This window comes from Oxyura jamaicensis, chromosome 1 (genome assembly GCF_011077185.1).
Source record: "Oxyura jamaicensis isolate SHBP4307 breed ruddy duck chromosome 1, BPBGC_Ojam_1.0, whole genome shotgun sequence".
NCBI lineage: Eukaryota > Metazoa > Chordata > Aves > Anseriformes > Anatidae > Oxyura > Oxyura jamaicensis.
This window is the reverse complement of record NC_048893.1, coordinates 108,554,516-108,575,383: the sequence shown is the minus strand read 5'-3', so window position 1 is coordinate 108,575,383 and position 20,868 is coordinate 108,554,516. Positions and strand designations below refer to the sequence as shown.

Here is a 20,868-nt window from a genome sequence, read left to right as displayed (position 1 = left end):
AGAAGAGAAGAGAAGAGAAGAGAAGAGAAGAGAAGAGAAGAGAAGAGCTCAGCTGGAAGGGACCTTCAAAGATCATTGAGCCCAACTGCCTGACCACCTCAGGGCTAACTAAAAGTTAAAGCATGCTATTGAGGGCATTATTCTCAGGCAGGGCTTGTTGTTAGCAGTATAGGTAGTTGTAGAACTGATTCAGAGCCTATAGGGTCCAGGCCTTCTCCTGCCCTCGGGGAGCTGTGACTGCAGCTGGTAGGTACAAGCTTCCCACTGTCAAAGGACATGGACAAATGGCAGAGTTGGCCTGGCACAATACTGAACACCAACAGCCTAATTTTCTTAATGATCTTTAAGGGGCTGCATTCAGGGGGAGCTGCAGAGAACTGAGCTTTATGGGGAGCCTGTGCCCCACTGCTCAGGTGCAATGACGTTCACAAAGCGATGATAGTAGAGCTGCACATCAACTGTAGTTTAGGCATAACCACCAAGTGCCTGAATGGTGCCATCAGCCAGAGGTTTTAGTCCAGTAGTCAGTGCACAACTGTCTCCACAACAAAAACTACAGCAATACCTGACAACACGCTCCTCTGTGGACTGTTGGACCAAGTAGCTAGCTTCTTTTCCTGTTTATCATCAGGTTTCTTGAGTCTTAGCTGGGGAGATGATCTCGCTTCTGTGTACACAGTCCATGCCAGCAGATTCAGAGTAGCACTGGTAGCTGCCAAGCATGGAAGTGGGGTTTGGGTGTTTGTTTAGAAGTGTTTATCCATTGACAACAGGACAAAATATTCTGTTCACTCTACAGTTGGCACTGAACAGTGAGTACCAACCTTCATGGTTAACGCAAACATTAATTTATCACTTCATTATTTAGTTCATGTTTTCTTACAGTTTAAATACTGTTGTAACACATGTACATAATGTACATGTTTATTATTACTCTATGCCATCATATGGAATAAGATGCTAGTCCATACTGAGGGATTTATGCACTCTTCCATAAACCTACTTAACTGTTTACAGAATCGCTGCTGATTTTTAATGACCTAAGGCTACAGCATTTCTGGTGCTTTATAGGATTTCTCTTTACATTCACTGGAGAAGAATGCACAGGGTTAGGGGAGAGAGCACCCCAACGTCATGCCTTCACATTCTCCCTGAGGAATCGTGAAACTCAGAATAGTTTCCTAATTAAAGAAGGTACGTATGTGTATACACATACACAGAATAGATAAAAGGCATATTTACTTTCCTTCAAAGACAAACAGCAAAAATTATCAGTTATCTTATGCAAGTGCTTCTGTGGCAGCCCGCTTTGCACACAGCTGGGAACACGTTACCATCACTCGTGATGACATACTGAGAAATGCTGGACAAGAGTAGGAACGTTTTTGGACAAAAGCCACTTGGCTCATTTGTAAGTCTGTGAAAGGGTGCTGAACCCAGGCGAGGCTGAAATCCATCCCTCAGCCTGGCTCTGAACCAATTACAGGTTTAGAGTCCAGTCCTGCAGTGCTGTGAGGGACAAAATGTCAGAGGTGGGAGTGCCAAGCATATTGCAGTCTTACCAACTAAGAGAAGCATTTACTGTCTAAAGGACTATGGTACCATGGAGTTGGGTGTTTGTCTGTGGTAGCACCTTAGCTGAGCTGAGAGCTACTTGTGGGTGGAAAAGATGGCATGCTCCTGCTGCAGAGACCCTACTAGACGCAGGGAGACAGAGGACAATGGCTTAACAAAGGCTAAAGGCTGGGGTGGATTTCAGCCAGAATATTGACAAAGTCTAGAAACTTGGCTTGGGACGGGGTAATGAAGGAGCTATGGGGAAGTCAGCAAAAAGTTAGGCTTGTTACAGAGCTGCACAATGGGAAAACAAGAGACAGTGGGGAATAGGAGAGGATTTGACTTTATATAAGGGGAAAAAAACTCCCTATGAGAGTTATCAAACACTGGAACAGACTCTCCATAGGGGTTGTGCAGGCTCCATCTTTGGAGGTTTTCAAGAGCTAACTGGAGAAAGTCCTGAGGAGCCTAGTCTGATGCCAGAGCTGGCACTGCTTTGGGCAGGAAATTGGACCAGAGACCTCCTGAGGTCCCTTCCCAGATGAGCAACTTTGGGATACTGTGAATCTACCTGCTTGGTGGCACCCTCCTGAGCAGTAACTGTGGAAGAGCCTAGGTTACATTTATCCCTGCTGAAAGGAAGGATGAGCCAGCCTTAACAACCTATCATTTTCTTGGAGAGACTCTTTGTCAGGGATTGTAGTGATAGGACAAGGATTAATGGCTTTAAACTGAAAGAGAGTAGGTTTAGGTTAGATTTAAGGAAGAAATTCTTTACCGTGAGGGTGGTGAGGTACTGGACCAGGTTGCCCAGAGAAGCTGTGGATGCCCCATCCCTGGAGGCGTCCAAGGCCAGGCTGGATGGGGCTTCGGGCAACCTGGTCTGGGAGGAGGTGTCCCTGCCCATGGCAGGGGGTTGGAACTGGATGGTCTTTAAGGTTTCTTCCAACCCAAACCATTCTGTGATTCTGTGATTCTTCTAAAAGAATTATTCGCTTGTGACATATTGGTTGTTCCAGATGATACCTTGAAAGAAAAAAAAATACAGTCAGGTTAGTGGATGACTCTTTATTGGTTTTAACCTTTTCTCACATTTAGTGCTGTAAAGTGACCAATAATGCTTTCCTTTGAGGAAGGTCACTCAGAACTGCTCCAAATGTGTTGGTAACAGGTCCCTGGAGTGGAAGCACATACAGCCTTCATCCCCTAGGCTAGGACATTGAAGTGGCTGCCAGCCAGACCCAGTCTTAAATTACTTGACTCCATCCAATGGACTGAGTGAAGACTGAGGGCACTTTGTGTTAGCCCTACAGGAAAACATGAGGCTAAGTAAGGATGGTTCGGAGCAAGGCTGTTTTGTGAATCCAGGTGCCTGCATGAAAATCTGAAGGGCAGAAACTGAAACACTGCTTCCAAAATTCTTAATAATTCCGACCAAGCTACCTGACTCAGGTAACAACATCTTCCCAGAAGGATCTTGGGCATGCAAAGGTCTGGCTTTGTTTACAGAATAAATAAATAAATAAATAAATAAATAAATAAATAAATAAATAAATAAATAAAAATTAACTCCTAAAGATTCTCACTCTTTGCTCCCTACTAGTGCCCTGCCAGAGCACTTTTGCCCTGCAGCATGTTGCCTCATGATTTTTTAGGATCCTCCTACTACATTTGCTTGTGAAGCTGCTTACAGCTGGGCCATCCTTACAAAGAGTGTTGCTGGTTGTTCAGGCTGGGTATTACCTGCTAGCTGTAAAGATTTTAGCTTTAGGTGACAAATTTGATTTTTCCTATGCTAGGTGATGGAGGAGCATCCACAGAGTTCAAGCAGAGGCTGACAGCAGAGTTGTGGTCGAAAATGTCCAATGACTCCTTCAAGTTGAAGGAGCAGGGCCTGATGCTGTGGAGGAGAGGCATTTTCATATTTCAAACCTGCACCCAAAGCCTCAGTCCAGTGGAAAGTGGGTAGTGGAGGGCACATCCCTCAGGGCTGGTCACTGTGGTGTGGGAGCGGTATGGGAGCAGAGGTGACAAAGACATATAGGGCCCCGCCATGGTGGCACGAAACCAGCAGACCTTGGACCTCTCTCCGGGCTGTCAGGGGAATGGCATGGGGGCTGCTGGCCCCACGGGAACATGAAAAAGCAGTGAGTGGGAGAGCTGGAGGCGTCCCCGCCTGCCCTGCAGATTAACCCCAGCGCCAAGCATCGCTGCCTCCAGGAGGGCTGCAGCATGCTGACGGACACTCCGCTGGCACACAGAGAAAGGGTAAGTCACTCCCTCTGTTTTGTCTTAAAAAGGGGATGGTAAATAGCAGGGGTAGGTTTCATGGCTTGTGTATGAATGACTGAGGCTATTTCTCTCACAGCACAGTTATTTCCTTGCCACTGATTCTTTCCTCCTGGCAGGTATTTTGTTTCAGATTTGCTGTTTTGTAATCACAGGGGAATAACAGATTAGGCAAAGTTTGTCTTGGACATGTTGCAATTGTTTATACGCTGTACCCATATGCTCAAGGTAATAATTAATAGCTCTATGAATAATAACCTGAAAGAACTGTGGAAAGGTTTTACTCCACCTTGCAAGCACTTCTTTAGGCAAGTCGTTCAGCTAAGGGCAGGAGAGGTATTGCTGTGAATTATTCCAGTGGAGAAGAGTTGTCTTGTTGCCTTCTGTTAAAACTGCCTTGAGAAAAGCACCAACGGAGGAGGATCGGGGAAAACGTGTCTAGGATCTGTGTTTTATTCTACCATTTAATTTATAAATCAGGCCAGCAAGGCAGTAAGCACAAACCAAATTAAACACGTTGTTACTACATGGCTCTGGAGTCTCCTGGCAGTGACACCATGCGCTATCCGAAAGCGTGAAGAGGAACCGAGACACCTGGCACCAGGTAATCCTGCTCTAGGATTTCAGTCTCCATCTGCTTAATGACAATCAGCATTTCTTAAAAGCTTTCTAACATGCTGCTTTTCTTTTCTCACGTCTTTTTTTTTTTCCTCTAGTTTGAGATTTGAACAAAAGAAAATGAAGTATTAATATACACTTCATACAGCATTTCCATTAATGAATTAAGCTTAACTTTTTGGGCTTGGTAAATCTTTAATTTAGTGTAATGCTTAACTTGAACTTCTGTGCAGGTTAGGTTAGAAAGAGCACTTGAACATAGTAAAACCAAAAAGCTGCACTCAAGATCTCTTTCCTAATGTTCATACACCTTTGCTCCAGGAAGTAGATTTGACACAAAACCCAGAGAATTTTAAAAAGTGGTTTTGAATTTAATGTTCATATACTTCAGTGTTGAGGTACTCAGCTTGATTCACCAATGACAACTCTGGTGTTCAGACAGTGCTGATCGCCCACCCCTGGGACACCTGATTTCCCAGAAGGTGTCTCCTCCTGTGGACAGATGAATAAATGGGAATTTGATTCTTCATATCTTACAATTACAAAATTACTAGTTTTATGAAAATTACATTCATGAGCATACCAATTTATTCTTCAAGCATGTGTATACACTTGTTTTTGAAAATTCAGTCTTGAGACCACAATAAGCACAAAAGCCCTGAAATTGTATCTTATGTGTATTTAACGCATTCAGCTTCTCTTTAATAAAAATCACTAAAATGAGCCTGTTGGAAGGAAAATGACCAGGTGATCAAAGAAGTGAGCCAGGAAGATGCTGGGAAATGTTAATACTTGATTTAAAGAAGAAGTGAGCTCTTTTCACGGTGTAGCATATATCCACTTACTCTATGGTTTCTCTTTAGCGCAAAGCCAGAGCTCGGTTTTGTTTCCTTGCCCCTCTTTCATAGAGGGGTCCCTCACAAGCATCAGGACAAGGGTTCAAGCTGCTGGCAGTCCCACTAGTGGAAAGCTGTAGGAGTCACTGCCGAGAAGTATCAGGCAGCCAACAGACTGGAGCAGTTAGCTGCATGGTTAGATAGCAACAGAAAGAAACAGAAATTTCTATAATTCTCTGGAGGTCCTCTGGTCCAAGCAGGACCACCTAGAGCTGGTTGCCCAGGATTTCCAAGGGTCGGTGTGTTGTTCACGTTCTGTACAGTAGAACTGCTGGTCTTATCTTTGTTATCATTGCTAGTTAGGAATTTGTTCCACTACACGACAGAACCACCACAGCAGCACTGGCTGCTCAGCCTAAGGACAATGGCTCAGGCTTTTGCTGTACAGGCAAATGAGGAAACAATTTTCAAGTTATCAGCAACAAGCACGGCTCATGCTGCAGTCTGGGAGCATGTAGAATGTCAGCTTTTATCACCAACATATTTTTCTACATTTATCTGCGGCGTAACTAAATACAGTAATTGTTTAAACAAAGAAATACCTCCCTGTGCCAACAGCACGCTTGGGGAACTCCTGAAACTCCCACGGAGTCAAAAGGCATTTTGTTTCCCTCAAGGCCTGAGCCTCCCTAGGGCCTTCTGGTCAGATAAGGTGGCTCCTCAGAAGTGAAGACTCCGACTAGACTTACTAGGAGTCTGACTCTTTACATTTTGCATAGGCTTTTCTACTTTCCAGTAATGTCCCTCCTATCTTAACACCTGCTTGGTTCAGTAGATTTTAGGAGCTGACCTTAACCTTCCTCATGTGCATACCTCTCTGCGAACCAGAGCTGTTATTTTGCTCAGTTACAATTTAACAATAGAAGTTATTTCCAGAAGATCTGATAGACTGCCAAGCAAATTGCTAGTACTATCTTTGAATAATAATAATAATAATAGTAATAATAATAAAAGTGTTCAATTTATTATTTCAAAGTGAAAATTGCACTTCAAAAACTCCCAGTGTTTGATCACAACAGGAGGAGAACACAGCCATCGAATGGCAGCCCTGGACATTCTTTAGAGCCACTTTTTTTTTTTTTTTTTTCCAAAAACGTTTTGCAGGTTAGATCAGTGTTAAATAGCAAAGAAAAAGAGATGGACGAAAGCCCAGAGCACACTTTGCTCCTTAAAGAAATGGGATCATGTCCGTGGTCTTCTCCAAAGCTCCTGTGTAGCTGGTGAATGCAGCATCCTCCCTGGAGAAGCTGTCAGCCCACCTGCGCTGCTCTGCCCACCTCCTTGCTGCCACCTCTGCTGTGAAGTGCCGTGTATTTTTACATGTCTCTCCCATACCTGCATGTGCACAGGAAAAGAAAGAGGCAGTCCTCGTTGCTCTCCTTCTAAATGCTTTTGGCTTTGTCCAGCCTTTCATGTTATTTTGGTTTAAATTGGGTGGTTTTGGTATTCATCCTGTGTACGTTACCCAAGCTGCACAAGATTATATGGACTTAAGCTCTTAAATAAGTTGCTTAATACAGCACTTTCACATAGGCACATGTTAACACAAGTGATCAATGAGGGGTTTTAATTAGTTTTTTTTTCTGAATAGAGAATGGAAGAAAGCACCCTGTGAAGAAATTAATTGTATAGGCTCGGGACTTCCATTGAATAGGATTAACTTTTCTTGAGACAGTAGCATTCTCACACAACAGTCAAAGGCTTTTTATTGCTTTTTTGCAGTTTTCTTCATACACAGATCTGCAATTAGCAAAAAAAAAAAAAAAAAAAAAAAAATTACTGGAATGATCAAAGCAAATTCAGAAACCTGTAATGACACTATTACTAAATAAGCATTGGAAATCTCCCTGAGCTATCAAAACCTGTGAGGAAAAAGGAGGGGGATTGGAAACTTGTGCCAGAAAACTTTTGGGATAACATGGTATAAAATAGGGGGTTCAATGCTGGAAAGAGGATGCAGAAGTAAAACATTCACGGCTCAAGCAGTCACACCAGAACCATTTTCTGCTGGTATCTATGTCTAATCCGATTTTCACTTAAAAGGCCCCCCACTCAGGGTAAAAATGAACAAATGACTAGCTGGATTTAGATTGTTCAAAAATGGGGCTTTTTTTTTTTTTTCTTTTCTTTTTTCTTTTTTTTTCCAGAAGCATGTTAGTGCTATCTCCAGCACGTGAAACTTCCCTAAAACCATCACAGCCTGTGGCTGCCACTAAGCAGGATGCTGTGAGCAGAGCACGCAGCCCCTCTGGCCCCATCCCCAGAGAAGAGACCCCAGCTCGAGGGCAGCTCTGCTTTCCCACCATGGCCAGGATCATGCCGGGCTCTAGTTTTCCTTTCCATGGGAAGAAAAACTCATTACTGAATGTATAGGCTGCTGTGCTATCCACCTGTATCAGCTGAGTCCATGTTCTGGGGTGGGGGCACCTGGCTGTGCACTGTGGGTTAGGTACTGTGTGCAGGTACTCCTAGGCATGTTTTACTATGGATTTATTTAGTTGTTAAGTAGTTGCACTTGGTGCTCAGTGCTGAGCTTTCTTCCCGGTTCTCCAAGTAATCAACTCTACAGATCTGGTTATCACAAAAAGCCCTAAAATCTGGGCTGGTGAAGGAGTTTCCCCTCAATGTCAAGGAGGACTTATCTAAAGCAGAGTATGGTAGCTGACTGTGGGCTTCAGGAAACTCAAATACCAGATGAAACTCAAGAAGATGACATGAGTCACCAAGCCTTCTTGATGATTAACATCTTCAGATTGATTAAGAATCTCTTGATCTTGAATATATCCCACTTCCACCTCTCCATTTCCCAGGAAGCACCTGAGGTGAAAAAGTTTTGACCAGTACTTTTTTTGTAATTGCTGAGCCTTTCTCTTCTGATACCTAACTTGAGGTATCTCTTCAATACATTGAAACCAAAATCTGCACTTCAAAACCTTTTTGAGATGTTTTAATGCTGGGGTTGGCAGATAACCATAGGGAAACAGCTGCTTAGAGGAGAACTGGACCAACCACCAGTAATTCCCATGGCATAGTGATACTCTGCCACTACTTAGTGAGGTTGGGTGACTGTAAGAGAATAAACACGCATAAAGACCTCTGGGGCAATGCACTCTAATTGCTAGTTGAGGCACTGCCTTATTCTTCTGTGCTGATTTAATTTTTCACTTCATTCTTAAATGCTAAAGGCTTGCCACTGTGTCACTCGGGATGGCAAGGCAGTGTGGGTGGTATAACTCAGCAGCTATTTATCTGCTAGTGTTTTTTCTAATTGCAAATATGTTTCCAAAACAAGACTATGTGAAGTTGGGAATGGAAGGGAAGGAAAACAGGCTTTATTTCATCCAGTTCACCTCAGTAGGGGGTGGATTTGTTGGAGGTGGCAGGTGAAAGAGAAGATGATCGGTCATTGATAAAAAACAAACATTGCAATTACAGCACATCATTACAAAACACTGTCAGCTGAGTGTATGAGGACTAACTTAGAAAAAGTATCTGTGAAGTTGGGTGAAGGCCTTGTTGTTATGTATCCCACCTATCTCTCATTTGGAACATGGTCGTTTGGGATGTTACGATTAATGCTGGCATGCATAAACTATGTTGTTCAAATGGATGGTGTTCAATAAAACACCAACAGTCTGGACAGACTGTCTTTTTGCTGCACTGGACAAACAGATGGGGGTACTACAGGACCCATGGTGGTACTACTGCTGCTGGAGGTCATCTTGAAGTCCGGTGGAGCTCTAGACTCTCTTACTTGAAAGTCAAAACTAATGCACATTTATTTATTTATTTATTTATTTATTTTTCCTGTAGATAATTTGTAGCTTTAGTAAAGGTGCATTCCAGATGCTTTTGACATTTGACAGATGGAAAACCTGCACCATATATTTCATTGCTTGCATAGCACTCACCAAAGCCACACAGAAACCAAATACAGAAAAATGAATTGATAGGAGCTTTTCTTTGCTGGACAAAACCAGGAGAAGATAATAAGTTCTTCTGGAGACAGCATTTCCTGGAATGCCAAGATTTAGAATTTCATTTGCATTTTGATGGACAGAGTCCAAACATTATCAGCCCAGCTAAATTTTTAAGAGAATTTTCTTTTTTGGCTGCAAGACTGTAGAGAACTCTCCCTACTCTTCAGTTAGTGGAGAAAAACAACTACAACAAAAATGAAAAGGAATCAAGAGCTACAACTAATGAGGATGCAGCCAATTATTTCATTTGTAATGTTTTATCACTGTTAAATTCTCAATTTTTAGTGGAAAAAGCAATGTCACCCCTTTTGACATGGGTGGGAATTTGAAATGTAAAACTGATGAATCTTCAGTTAAAACCTCTTTTACTTAGTTCATACTCATACTGCTAACATTGCTTAGGAATTCTTGCAAATACTATCTCCAAAGCAGACAAATCCAAGTAATTTCTTTGACTTGTGAAACAGTGGTGATATTACAGATATGTTATTTATTTTATCACAACTGTTAACCAAAGCTGAAGAGCTGAGCAAATAAACACAATGTGAAGTTTTAGTAGACAGGATTTTCAATGTGATGCATGATTAAATGCTTAGATACCAAAGACCAAACTCATCTAGTATTAAGGATACCAGAACAGTCGCAGCTTGTGTGTGCCTGACCTTTGAAGTTAAACATTATCCAACAGTTGGATTGGTATTTCTGGTATGTTCCACAATAAGTCTGTGGAACATGGGTTAAATATTTGATTTAAACATTAAAATGCCTGTATCCTCTGTTTAAGAAAACAACATGCCAAATTCAGAGAGTACATACAAAATTAAATCCTGTTTGAGTTAGTTTGCTTACTTTTACACTATAGAAGTCTTGTATAAGAATGGGCATAATCTGTCAGACCAAAGATCCGTCTAGTCAAGTAGCCATCTCCAAGTGCAGCTGTAAGAAGTCCTGCAGGTGAGATTTCAAACGGGAAGACAACACGTGATACTTATTGCTATAATTTCTTAGCCTCCAACTGTTTTACATGCAGGGCCTTCCACAGTCTGAGAGGTGTGTTGTCTGTGTACATGACAACCTCAGTGGTCTTCTCTTCTCTGAACTGATCTAGTCCTGCCTTGAGTTTGTGTAAACTTTTAGTAACACCAGCATCCTTTGCCAAGGATTAACAAGCCAGGTGTGACCTTACTGGGTTTATTTGAGATGTCTTGCCCTTGTACTTCAAAAAATCCCTGAACAACTGATCTTTACACAGTGTCTCCATGCTATTTGTGCTGTTACAGGTCACCACCATATCCTCCCTCAACCGTTCCTTTTCCTGTCTAGAGTCCTACCTCATTAGTTCCGCTTTACTTAAAGGGAAGCCCTTCCATATCTCATTGCTCTTGCTCTTCTCCAAACTCTAGGTCTGTGATACTCTTTCTGAGACAGTGGGATCCAAACTGCACACAGCAGGCAAGTATGAGCAAAAGATTTATCAACAACACTGCCTCCTTTTCTCCATTCATTTCGTCCAACTTCTTAACAATTTAATTACTTTTCCATTGCTGTTAAACACTGAGCTGATGTTTTCATGGACCTGTATATCATGAACTAAAGATCTCATTCTTGGAAATGAATCCAGCCCAGAGCCCACCACTTATGTGCCCATTTCCCCCCACCATATGCACATAACTTTCCCTTTTCTACCTTTTCCCACAGATGTCAAACTTCTAGCCATTTGCAAACCATCGCAGTTTCTGTAGATTCACCATCAAGAGGCTGAACTTGAAGGAAAAAGGTCAACTAAAGGACTATGTCCTCTATAAGTGAGAAATTTGGGAAACTAGGGTATTCTTCATCATTGCTTGCACCATCACTTAATAACATGCCAAGAGAACCATACTCTGAAAAGCTGGTAGCTGAGAATCCAAGGGTCCCCACCAAACCTGCTCCAGCCATTTGAGGTGAAGCATTTCTGGAATGGAAACTTGCTCTATTATCCATGACAATTCCTGTAGGTGCTGCTTTGCTTTGCATGGTTAAATGAAGGGGGATCCAGCAAAGCCAGGATCTATCCTGTGCTGGTTCCTGTGCAGAGACAGTGAGAGATGATCCTTGCAGCTCAAAACATACAGGCTAAGGCTGGAGTAGATGTAGCTTCATATGGATAAAAAGCAGGCTTTATGGCAGCAAGTTGTTACCTGTATATGTTGAAGGATATGTGCTGCATCCAGCAGTGCTTCTGCCCATAGCCACCCTGTCTGTCTTTCTTTCCCCTTGTCCAGTATATCCCACACTCAGTTTAAAAAGAAGGTTATCAAAAGCCTTGCTTAGCAATTCAGGTGTAAAACAAACTGCTTCCAGCTTCTGTTCTAAGCTTTTCTCAGACTGCCTCACTCAATGAGTGGAGAACTGGGTTGTTTGTCACCCCTATCTGTTGGGAACCAGAGAAAGAAAGCAGAAAAGTAAAGCAAAGGAAAAGAAAGCAATGTTAGCTGTTGAGAGGTCTTCAGAATAACAAAGAACTTGTTTTTCCTCAGTAGGTAAAGACAAGCGATATAATTCACGGCGTAAAAGAAGACCCTCGGCAGCTCAGCACCAGTACTAATGAAGCCAATAGCCTTCTCCCCTTTCTCTTTTTGGCCATCTCTCTTTTTGGGTGGCTTCCTTGGCATACACATTGCTGACAGTTTCTTGAGAAGTCAGAAGAACCATACACTAATTTTCACCAAGGAAAGCCTAATTCGTAACTGCAGCTGCTTGGCGGATATCCGTGACTGTGATTACAACCTGGCAAACTTGATGTGCAACTGCAGAACGGTGCTGCCTTCTACCATGGAAAAAACTAACTACAACAGTGACCTGACCATTTGGTTCACAGACACTTCTGTGCTGGAGATGCTCCTCAACTTCACAAGGGTGTGTAATTTGAAGCTCTCCTTCTGTGGCACCACTCCTCTCCCGACAGAATACTTGACCATTTGGGGACTGCGAAAGCTCCGGGTCAAAAACAAGGTCAAGGGACAATTTCCAGAGCAGAGCGTAACCATCTCCAGTAGCAGCAATAATGAAAAAGAGGACTTCCTTGCGATGCACAGCAAAGACAGGCAAATGTTAGTATACATTTCTTTTCTGGATACCTCTCTTTTCAATGGCTACTCTTTGCTGAAGTCGTACAGTGTGGAAAATGTCTCTAGTATCACGGAGCATTTTCCCAGCCTGCTGTACTCTGATGTCTTCTCAACCTCAGACAACAAGAGCTATGTTGTAACGTTCATTTACTGAGTTCTTTAACAGAGTCAGTAGCCACAGGTATGGCAAAACACTAAGAGATGGGACTTTTCTTTGGTTTGATCAGAAGGAGCCATTATGGGATGGAGAGTTTTGACTGTGTACTCTACAAGGGGGCATTTAAAGTAATACTGACTAATCAGACTAATTCAGTAAATGCTTCCTTAAAGAAGAAAACATGAAACAATGGGAAAACATCACTACTAATTCTTCTTATATGTTGTAAACTAAGAACTGAAATCTCCTGATAAATTTTACTTTAGGATAGTGTCTCAGAAGAAAACATAGCCACATACCTCCAGCTGTAGATCAGCCTGAGCTTCCCAGAGAATCACTCAGGTTGGACAGCAGCTCAGGAGGTCTCCAGCCAGCCCCCCTGCCCATATCAGGGCCAGCTCTGTGACAAGACCAGGTTCTTGGAGCTTTCTCCAGGCAGGTCCTGAAAAACCCTGAGGAGGGAGCCTGCGTGGCCTCGCTGGGCAAAGGCTTCTCTGTCTGCCTGTCCTCATGGGGAAATTTTTTGTCACATTTTAAGTCAGAATCTCCACTGTTTCAGTTTGTAACCACTGCTTGTTCTCCCACCTTGTACCTCAACAAAGAGGCTGGCTCCATCTTCTCAGAGAGCTCTTCCTCCACATACAGAGGCTGCTACTACGGCCCCCTCAGCCTTCCCCTCTCCAGGCTGAGCAAGCCCCGTTCCCTCACACGTTTCTCACAGCCACATGCTCCAGCCCCTGACTATCTTGGTGGCTCTCCACTGGGCTCACTCCAGTTGACCAATAGTTTTCTTTTAGAGGGGGTGGACAAAACTGCATGTAGTACTCTGTATGCAGTATAGTAAGGGGAATAATCCCTTCCCTACATTTACTGGCCTTGTCCTGTTGACATATCTCAATGTTGTGAAGTTTGAGGCATCTGGAGGGGTTCCAAGCTACTCAGAGACAAACTGAGAGTGCTGAGTTGTCCTTGCCCTCTGCTACATGGTCAGAACTGGGAACCCCCTGCTCGTGCTCGTGATGCAAGTGGTAGCGCATCACGCCCAGCATACCTGAGAAGCCCTGACCAACCTGCTGGGGGTGCCAACAAGGGGGTCCCCTCCTTGCAACAAAGCCACCAACCACACCTCATGAGTGCCTAACCATGACAACTCATCTCACTGATGACAACGCATCTCTCCCATGCTTTGGATGCATCTTCTACCAGCCCTTTAACGAACCTTCAGGAACTATACCTTGGTCCTTAATACCCTCACTTGAAATGTTCCACCACTTCCAACATCCTCAACAGGAGGAAATGAAGATGGAGCACTGTGGGGACAACACACCCCACTTCATTACTTGATCAGCTTTACATGTAAGAGCAGCTCACGCCAAATGCTGTCATTCACAATGGCTCTCTTGCCCCGCGAGCACTTGGGGACCAGCGTAAAGGCCAGCCCTGTGCCTCGCACCCTTACACACTCCTCCCAACGCTTTCTCCCCTGCACCCAACAGTGTGAGCCTGAACCCCGCTCCCCTCCTTCAACCGCCCCACCAGGCCTATCCCTCCACACACCCTCTGCCCCCAGCCTCAGCAGCCCTTCTGACTCCCCACTGCCATGCTCCCCACAGCCCCACCCTACTCCACCTAGCCCCACTCCCTTGGCCTCCCCCAGCACCGCTCCTCATGCCCTCAACACCCTCCGCCTTCCCAACACCCTCTCTTCCAGGGACCCTCCGCACCACAGACATGTCCTGCTACAACATGCCCGCCCCTGCGGACCCACCCCGCTAACAGCTGCAACGAGCCCTGTCAGGCAGTGCAAGGACTCCCACATCACCATCCAGCCTCCCACCGTGGTGGTCACCCTGCCAGGACCCATCCTCAGCACCTTCCCCCAGAACACTGCCATTGGATCCTACACATCATCTCCTGTGGGCAGCAACCTCAGCTCCCAGGGAGTGCCCATTTCCTCTGGAGGCTTTGGAGGCTTTGGCTTTGGAGGCCTGGGCTGCTTCAATGGCAGAAAAGCCTGCTACCCCTGCTAAGGACCCACACCAACACTCCTGACCAAAAGCCTCCAACACCTCAAAGTTCTCATCTTCTAATACATCTCCATAAATTGACTGTCCACCTGTTCCACCATGGTCAGTTACGTCACCTCTCTGACACACAAAGTCAGTAACTATTCTGTGAAATTTGGTGTTCTTTAATCCAAATCCTTTCTCTCCTGTGTACAGGGCCCTGAGATTTTCAGCTGTTTGAGGGACAATATTTGAAAACAGCTCCATGGTTACATGTCCTAAAGGTTTGTTGTCAGCAGAATCTTCAAAATACACAACGGGGTTGGTGTCCTTTGGCAGTCATGCTGGTAGAGACTGTTGTTCCTTCTGCAGTTTTGACAAGCTTTCTGGTATTCTTCAAATATCTTCTTGAAAGAATTAGCCACTTCTTGACTTTTAAATCTGACTGCACTAAATTCTACTTTTACTTCACCATCAGCATAATCTGTGGCTGTCCAAATTAAAGCGTTGTTTGATGTATGAGAGGGTACTAAATTAATTTCTTTGGTGACAACATGTTGCACACACTTTAAGAACTTGGTCCCTTCTCATCAAGAAGACTCTGTAATATTTATTCTGTGTATGGAAGAGGATCTTCATCTCCCCAACACCACTGCTCCTTCCACTGAGCCAGCAGTGTGCTCAGGTAGCCAAGAAGGCCAACAGCATCCTGGCTTGTAGAAGAAACAGTGTGGCCAGCAGGGCTAGGGAAGTGATTGTTCCCCTGTACTCAGCTCTGATGAGCCTAGATGATTCTGTGATTCTCTGATCTCTGTCCCATCTGTAAAGTTTTGCTCTCTCTTTGAAAAGGATTTCTTCATCTTCTTCTCCAGATTTTACCTCCACCGCTGGTAAGGACACAATTGGCTCAAAATGGATATCACCACTATGTACCACTTCATCATCACTACCACCTTCATCTTCATCTGCTTTACTGGGTTTCTGTGCTCCAAACACAGTTGTTCCAGTATTCACCCATTTGCAGTCTTCATCTTATGAGCCAAAAGCAATGTCTCCAGAGTTTTTGGAAGCCAGATATGCAAATCACAAGTCTGAAGTATTGCTAAAACCAAATTAGACAATTTTGTTTTCTTGTGTTGACTCTGAACACTCTGAATCACCTTCTTTTTTAGTTGACAAGTCTACAGGTTTGTCATCAGCTAGTGATAAAGTCTGCAACATATGAACATGGTCTGTGGTAGAATCTGGTTCTTCACTGCTAGCAGCTGACTACACATATGCTGTCACCTCATCAGCTGATGGACTGGGTACTTCTTCCTTACTGGTACAGACTGAATCATTTGAGCTGGTAACGTCATCGTCTTTGGTGTTTTGAATTTTAACTTCTGTCTTCCAAGGCCTGGGTTACTTCTCCGGCAGAAGAGCCTGCTACCCCTGCTAAGGACCCATACCAACACCCTTGACAACAGCTAACAATGCCCTGCAAGCCACTTCATGGACTGAGGATACTCTGATCTCCGTGCTCTGGGAATATTTTCTGTATGAAATGCATAGCTGCTGATGGTCACTATGCTTGCACCTCTGACAGGGCCCTTCTGTTTGTGCTCCTTCCTTTTCATGAGTCTTCCTCAATAAAGTTCTAATGCATGCCAGCCTGACACTCCTCCTTTCTTCACCCAACACTCTTCATTCAAAGGGACCTGGATGGGCTGGAGAAGCAGGCCCACGTGCACTGCTTGAGGTTCAACAAGTCCAAGTGCAAGGTGCTGCACCTGGGTCGGGGCAATCCCAGACATGAGCACAGACTGGGAGAGGAACTCATTGAGAGCAGACCTGCGGAGAAGGACTTGGGGGTTCTGGTGGACCAAAGGCTCAACAGAACCCAGCAGTGCACACCTGCAGCCCAGAAGGCCAACTTCATCCTGTGCTGCATCAACAGAGGTGTGACCAGCAGGTCAAGAGAGGTGATTGTCCCCCTCTACTATGCCTTCATGAGGCCCCAACCTGGAGTACTGACTCCAGGTTTAGGGTCCTCAGCACAAGATGATGTGTACCTGTTAGAGCAAGTCCAGTGGAAGGCTCCAAAGATGATCAGAGGCTAGAGCACCTCTCCTGTGAAGAAAGTCTCAGAGAGCTGGGGATGTTCAGCCTGGAGAAGAGAAGGCTCTGGGGAGACTTCCTTGAGACCTTTCAGTACTTAAATGGGTCTTCTAAAAAAGATGGAGAATGACTTTTTACTCAGATAGATAATGATAAGATAAGGGGGAATTGTCTTCAACTAAAAGAGGATAGATTTAGACTAGACATTAGGAGGAAATTATTTGCTGTGAGGGTGGTGAGGCACTGGAACAGGTTGCCAAGAGGAATTGTGGTTACCCCATCCCTGGAGGTGTTCAAGACCAGGCTGGATGGGGCCTTGGCCAACCCATCGTGATCTGGTGGGTGACATCCCTGCCTATGGCGGGGGTTGGGGTTAGGTGATCCTTCCAAGGTGAGCCACTCTATGATTCTATGATGATTCCCACTTCACCCTGTACAAATGCAGGGGAGTAGAGGCTGCAGCCCGTGGAGAGGAGCCCACGCAGGAGCAGGGGTCTGGGGGGAGCTGCCGCCCGTGGGGGACCCGTGCTGGAGCAGTTTGCTCCTGGGGGATGGACCCCATGGTACGGAGCCGTGTGGGAGCAGTTCTTGGAGAGCTGCTGCCTGTGGGCAGCCCCCGCAGGCTCAGCTGGGGAAGGACGGCATCCCGAGGGAATGTGAGGGAGCAGCAGAGATGAAGTGTCAGGGACTGACCACAGCCCCCTTTGCCATTCCTCTATGCCACTCGGGGGGGAGGAGGTGGAATAGCGTGGATGGGGGTAGGTGTCTTTAGTTTGTGCTTTGTTTCTTTCTCACTGCTCCAGCTTGTTAGTAATAGGTAACACATTTTATTAATCTCCCTATGCTGAGACTGTTTTGCCCGTGACTATCATTGTTGAGTGATCTCCCTGGCCTTATCTCAACCCTTGAGCCCTTTTCTTTGAATTTTCTCCCCCTTTCCCTCTGAGGAGGGGGAGTGAGAGAGCAGTTGTGGCAGAGCTCAGCTGCCCAGCGGGGTAAAACCACCACACCTGGCAAGGATGTCACCAACATCACCACAAGTGGGTACCGCCTGGGCTTCCAGCACATCACCCAAGACCTACTCGTGCCTAACCAAAGCCTCTTATGACAGCAGAGATGGGGTACACAGTCTGCATCACACCTCTGAGCACAACCGGTGGTGCATGTGTGAGATGGACAGCAACCTGTGTTTGCTGGGGGTACAGTGGGCTGCATTTTCAGTAGGTGATGGAGGGTACATGTAGCAGATGTTTTTTCCAGGAAAATAAAATACAATAAAGATGATTTTTCCAGGAAAATAAAATAAAATAAAATAAAAAGCCTGTATCATTGGGTGTGCTTGCTCCTGCAATTTCCCCAAATGCAGGGAACTTGACCTCATATTTTATGGCAATGGTAAACTCTCCCCTCAAAAAAAAAAAAAAAAAAAAAAAAAAGGAGAAACCCCCTTTCTGCAACTCTCATCTGATAAGGGAGATAAGGCTTCAGGCAGACAGGTAGCAAATATTTTTCAATGGCATTGTGGGAGAAAGATTGCCATCCCCTGAAAAACAAATTTCAGGTCAGCATAGATAGTCAGAAGACCACTCCTTGCCCATGCCTGCAGGATTCACAACTATTAGATATGATTAAGGCTGGGATCAATGCATATCATATAATAATGGATTTGGAATAGCAACTCCTAAGTCTTGCATTGCCAGCAAAGGATTTAAATAATATTTTTTCTCTTGACCTAGGATAAAATACATGCGCTGAGGGGAACAGTTAGTAAGATTCTGAGTAACCTATGAGTTTGCTTCAGCAACTTTAAACTAAGTCCTATAACTGTAATCGATAGAGTGGTTTTTATAGGTAACACAACTTATTTTTTCAGACTACTTAAATACATGTATAACTTCATTACCGTGAGCTTTCTCATCGAAATTAAACATGTATTAACTACTGAAGTAATTGGGTCTTTTGCAATTGCAAATTAACAGATTTAAGCACATGGAAGTTTGAAGGCTGGGGACTAAACTCGATCTAACTCAGAAAGCTATTAAATTAGCTATTGTAAAGATGGTTTTCATTTGTCAGCACCTTAGAAATAAACTGTAAGCCTTCTCCCCAAATCAAAATGTTTCTAGTGATCCCTCTCACAATTTTGTCACAAGTGACAACATGGTTAGGAGCTGAAGCTAAACTGAAAGAGGCTGGGAACAGGGGTGTCATTCTGAGCATGTACATGGTTGGTGCGTATTACAAACAGAGACAAATAAATCTTACTGGCTGTCCAGGAATCTCATCCTTTAAGAGTCTGAGCAAGAGTACTAACATTGCCCTCACAAAGGCTAATCAGTAATCCTGCACGTGATATTGTTTTTTTTTAAAAAAAAAAAAAAAAGTGTTGGCACATATAATTATATTGTCTTCTAAATGTTCTCAACCCTCTGTTAAAAATTTGTTAAAACCAAGCCTAAATCACCTTCCTTGAATTCACTAACTGATGCTTTGCTGCCCTCTAGTTAAAAATGTACTGAATAGCACAGTAACACAGTACTTTGCCATGACAGCAATGCTTTGCTGAGGTTACTTTTTGAAATCCACACATGCAGCAGTAACTGAGGATATGTGTATTCTGGCCTCGTTGGGAAGAAATCACCACATTAATAAATCCATATGCTTTCTAAAGGTGCAAATTAAATTTTTGGTTAATTTTGCCACAGCGGTGTTCTGAGTAAGGATCATGTAAAAGACACCTTACTCTTGTGCACAAGTAACCACTGCAGAGATTTTCCTGGAATCAGGAAAAAGACATCCTCTCAAGTTACATGATCAGCAGAAATTTGCAGCACCAATAATGCACTGATCTTTGCAGTTCGCCCATTCTTCTCCAACAGATACTAAAAAACTAATTCTCCCAATCTAAATTTTACATGGTTTTGCCATTCAGGGGCTTACAGAATTTCTTCAGAGCAATGGAAAGCACAAAATACAAAACAAGGTATATAACGCATACATGGCGAGCTTTATTAGTTCAGTTGGTGGTTTCTTTTGTCTGCACATGATCTACCTGCAGCAGTACATTAAGTATCACACAGCAGAAACAATTATGTGATTTAGTGAATCTGTTTTTAAAGGCCAGTGTAAGATACTTGCATTCAACCACCCTCTAAATCTTAGCATCAGGTCAAGAACCAACAGCCTGTTGTGTTTCATCATATACGTACAGCAGTGACTAATATCTGTACACACAATGCTTTTATCCTCCATGTATCAGGTTCAAGCTGTATGTATGTGCCAGTCTTTAGTCTTGGTGTATAATTATTGGACATCCCAGTGAATGGAAATTTAGGTAACTTTTTCATATCAGAAAAAAAAAAAAAAAAAAAAAAAAAAAAGTACTTAGAAGCTGTGGTTTTCCTTCCAGCTAGTAATTCCAGTGTAACTTCAGGAAGCCAGCACGGACTGACAGCAGCACAAAAGCAGCGCAGTGCTTTCCACAGCAGGGAGAGGCTGCAGGGCAGCAGCCAGGCCTGCCGCACCTCCTCCTGTCAGACTCCAGCAGTGCTTGGCAAAGAGTGGTTGCTGGGTATGGTCTTTTGGATACTGTGGGAAGGACGAAGAGGTCCCTCAAGTTTCCAACACCTGTATTCGAAGGACCTGTTTTTAAAGAGGTCAATGATCTGTTGGCATTTGTCACCAAATTCATCATTCATCTTTTTCAGGAAAGGTTGGACGTGGTGCTTAGGGACATGATTTAGTGGGTAACATTGGTAGTAGGGTGATGGTTGGACCAGATGATCTTCAAGGTCTTTTCCAACCTTAATGATTCTATGCTTTTTCTTTTAGTCAACCGCCAGCTGCACTGCCTTCTCCTGAGGTTGCCCACCGCCCTGACAGACCCCTGCCCCAAAACACGCCGCCATTTAGCACTTGGAGGGCCCCCAGAACACTTTCCCTCCCCAGCCTAGAGGGAAGAGACGCCCTCAGAGCCACTCAAAGCCCCGGGGCGAGCCTGGAGGAGCGCTGGGGCCGGCGGAGGCGACTACGTGTCCTGTCGGGACTCCCCGATCCGCGCCGCCGATTCAAACGGCCCGCGCCGCTCCCCGGCACAAGATGGCGGCCGCCCCGCGCGGGCGGGCTCTCCGTGCCCGGGCGTCCCGGCGGTGGCGG

General features: G+C 44.4%; 1 protein-coding gene and 1 long non-coding RNA gene across 5 annotated transcripts in view; both read left to right on the top strand.

Annotated features, from left to right (window-relative positions):
• The window catches only part of C1H21orf62 (chromosome 1 C21orf62 homolog), a 17,984-nt gene extending 5,143 nt beyond the window's left edge, over positions 1–12,841 (top strand). Inside the window, exons 1-3 of one of the 3 annotated variants that reach the window (XM_035315644.1) lie at positions 4,119–4,450; positions 10,744–10,792; positions 11,863–12,841. In XM_035315644.1, coding sequence (XP_035171535.1) covers positions 11,927–12,604 — 678 coding nt within the window. In that variant the 5' untranslated portion in view covers positions 4,119–4,450; positions 10,744–10,792; positions 11,863–11,926 and the 3' untranslated portion in view covers positions 12,605–12,841. Of the gene's footprint in view, positions 1–4,118; positions 4,451–10,743; positions 10,793–11,859 lie in introns of those variants that run through there. The other 2 variants (XM_035315645.1, XM_035315646.1) reach the window with 2 other exon arrangements.
• A 1,794-nt stretch (positions 12,842–14,635) lies between these two features.
• LOC118160715 lies at positions 14,636–16,265 on the top strand. 2 transcript variants are annotated; one of them, XR_004747642.1, is made up of 3 exons: positions 14,668–14,736; positions 14,830–14,897; positions 15,486–16,265. It is a non-coding gene; the product is annotated as an uncharacterized LOC118160715 (long non-coding RNA). The 2 variants fall into 2 exon arrangements; XR_004747641.1 differs by having other exon boundaries at positions 14,636–14,897.
• The last annotated feature ends 4,603 nt before the right edge of the window (positions 16,266–20,868 follow it).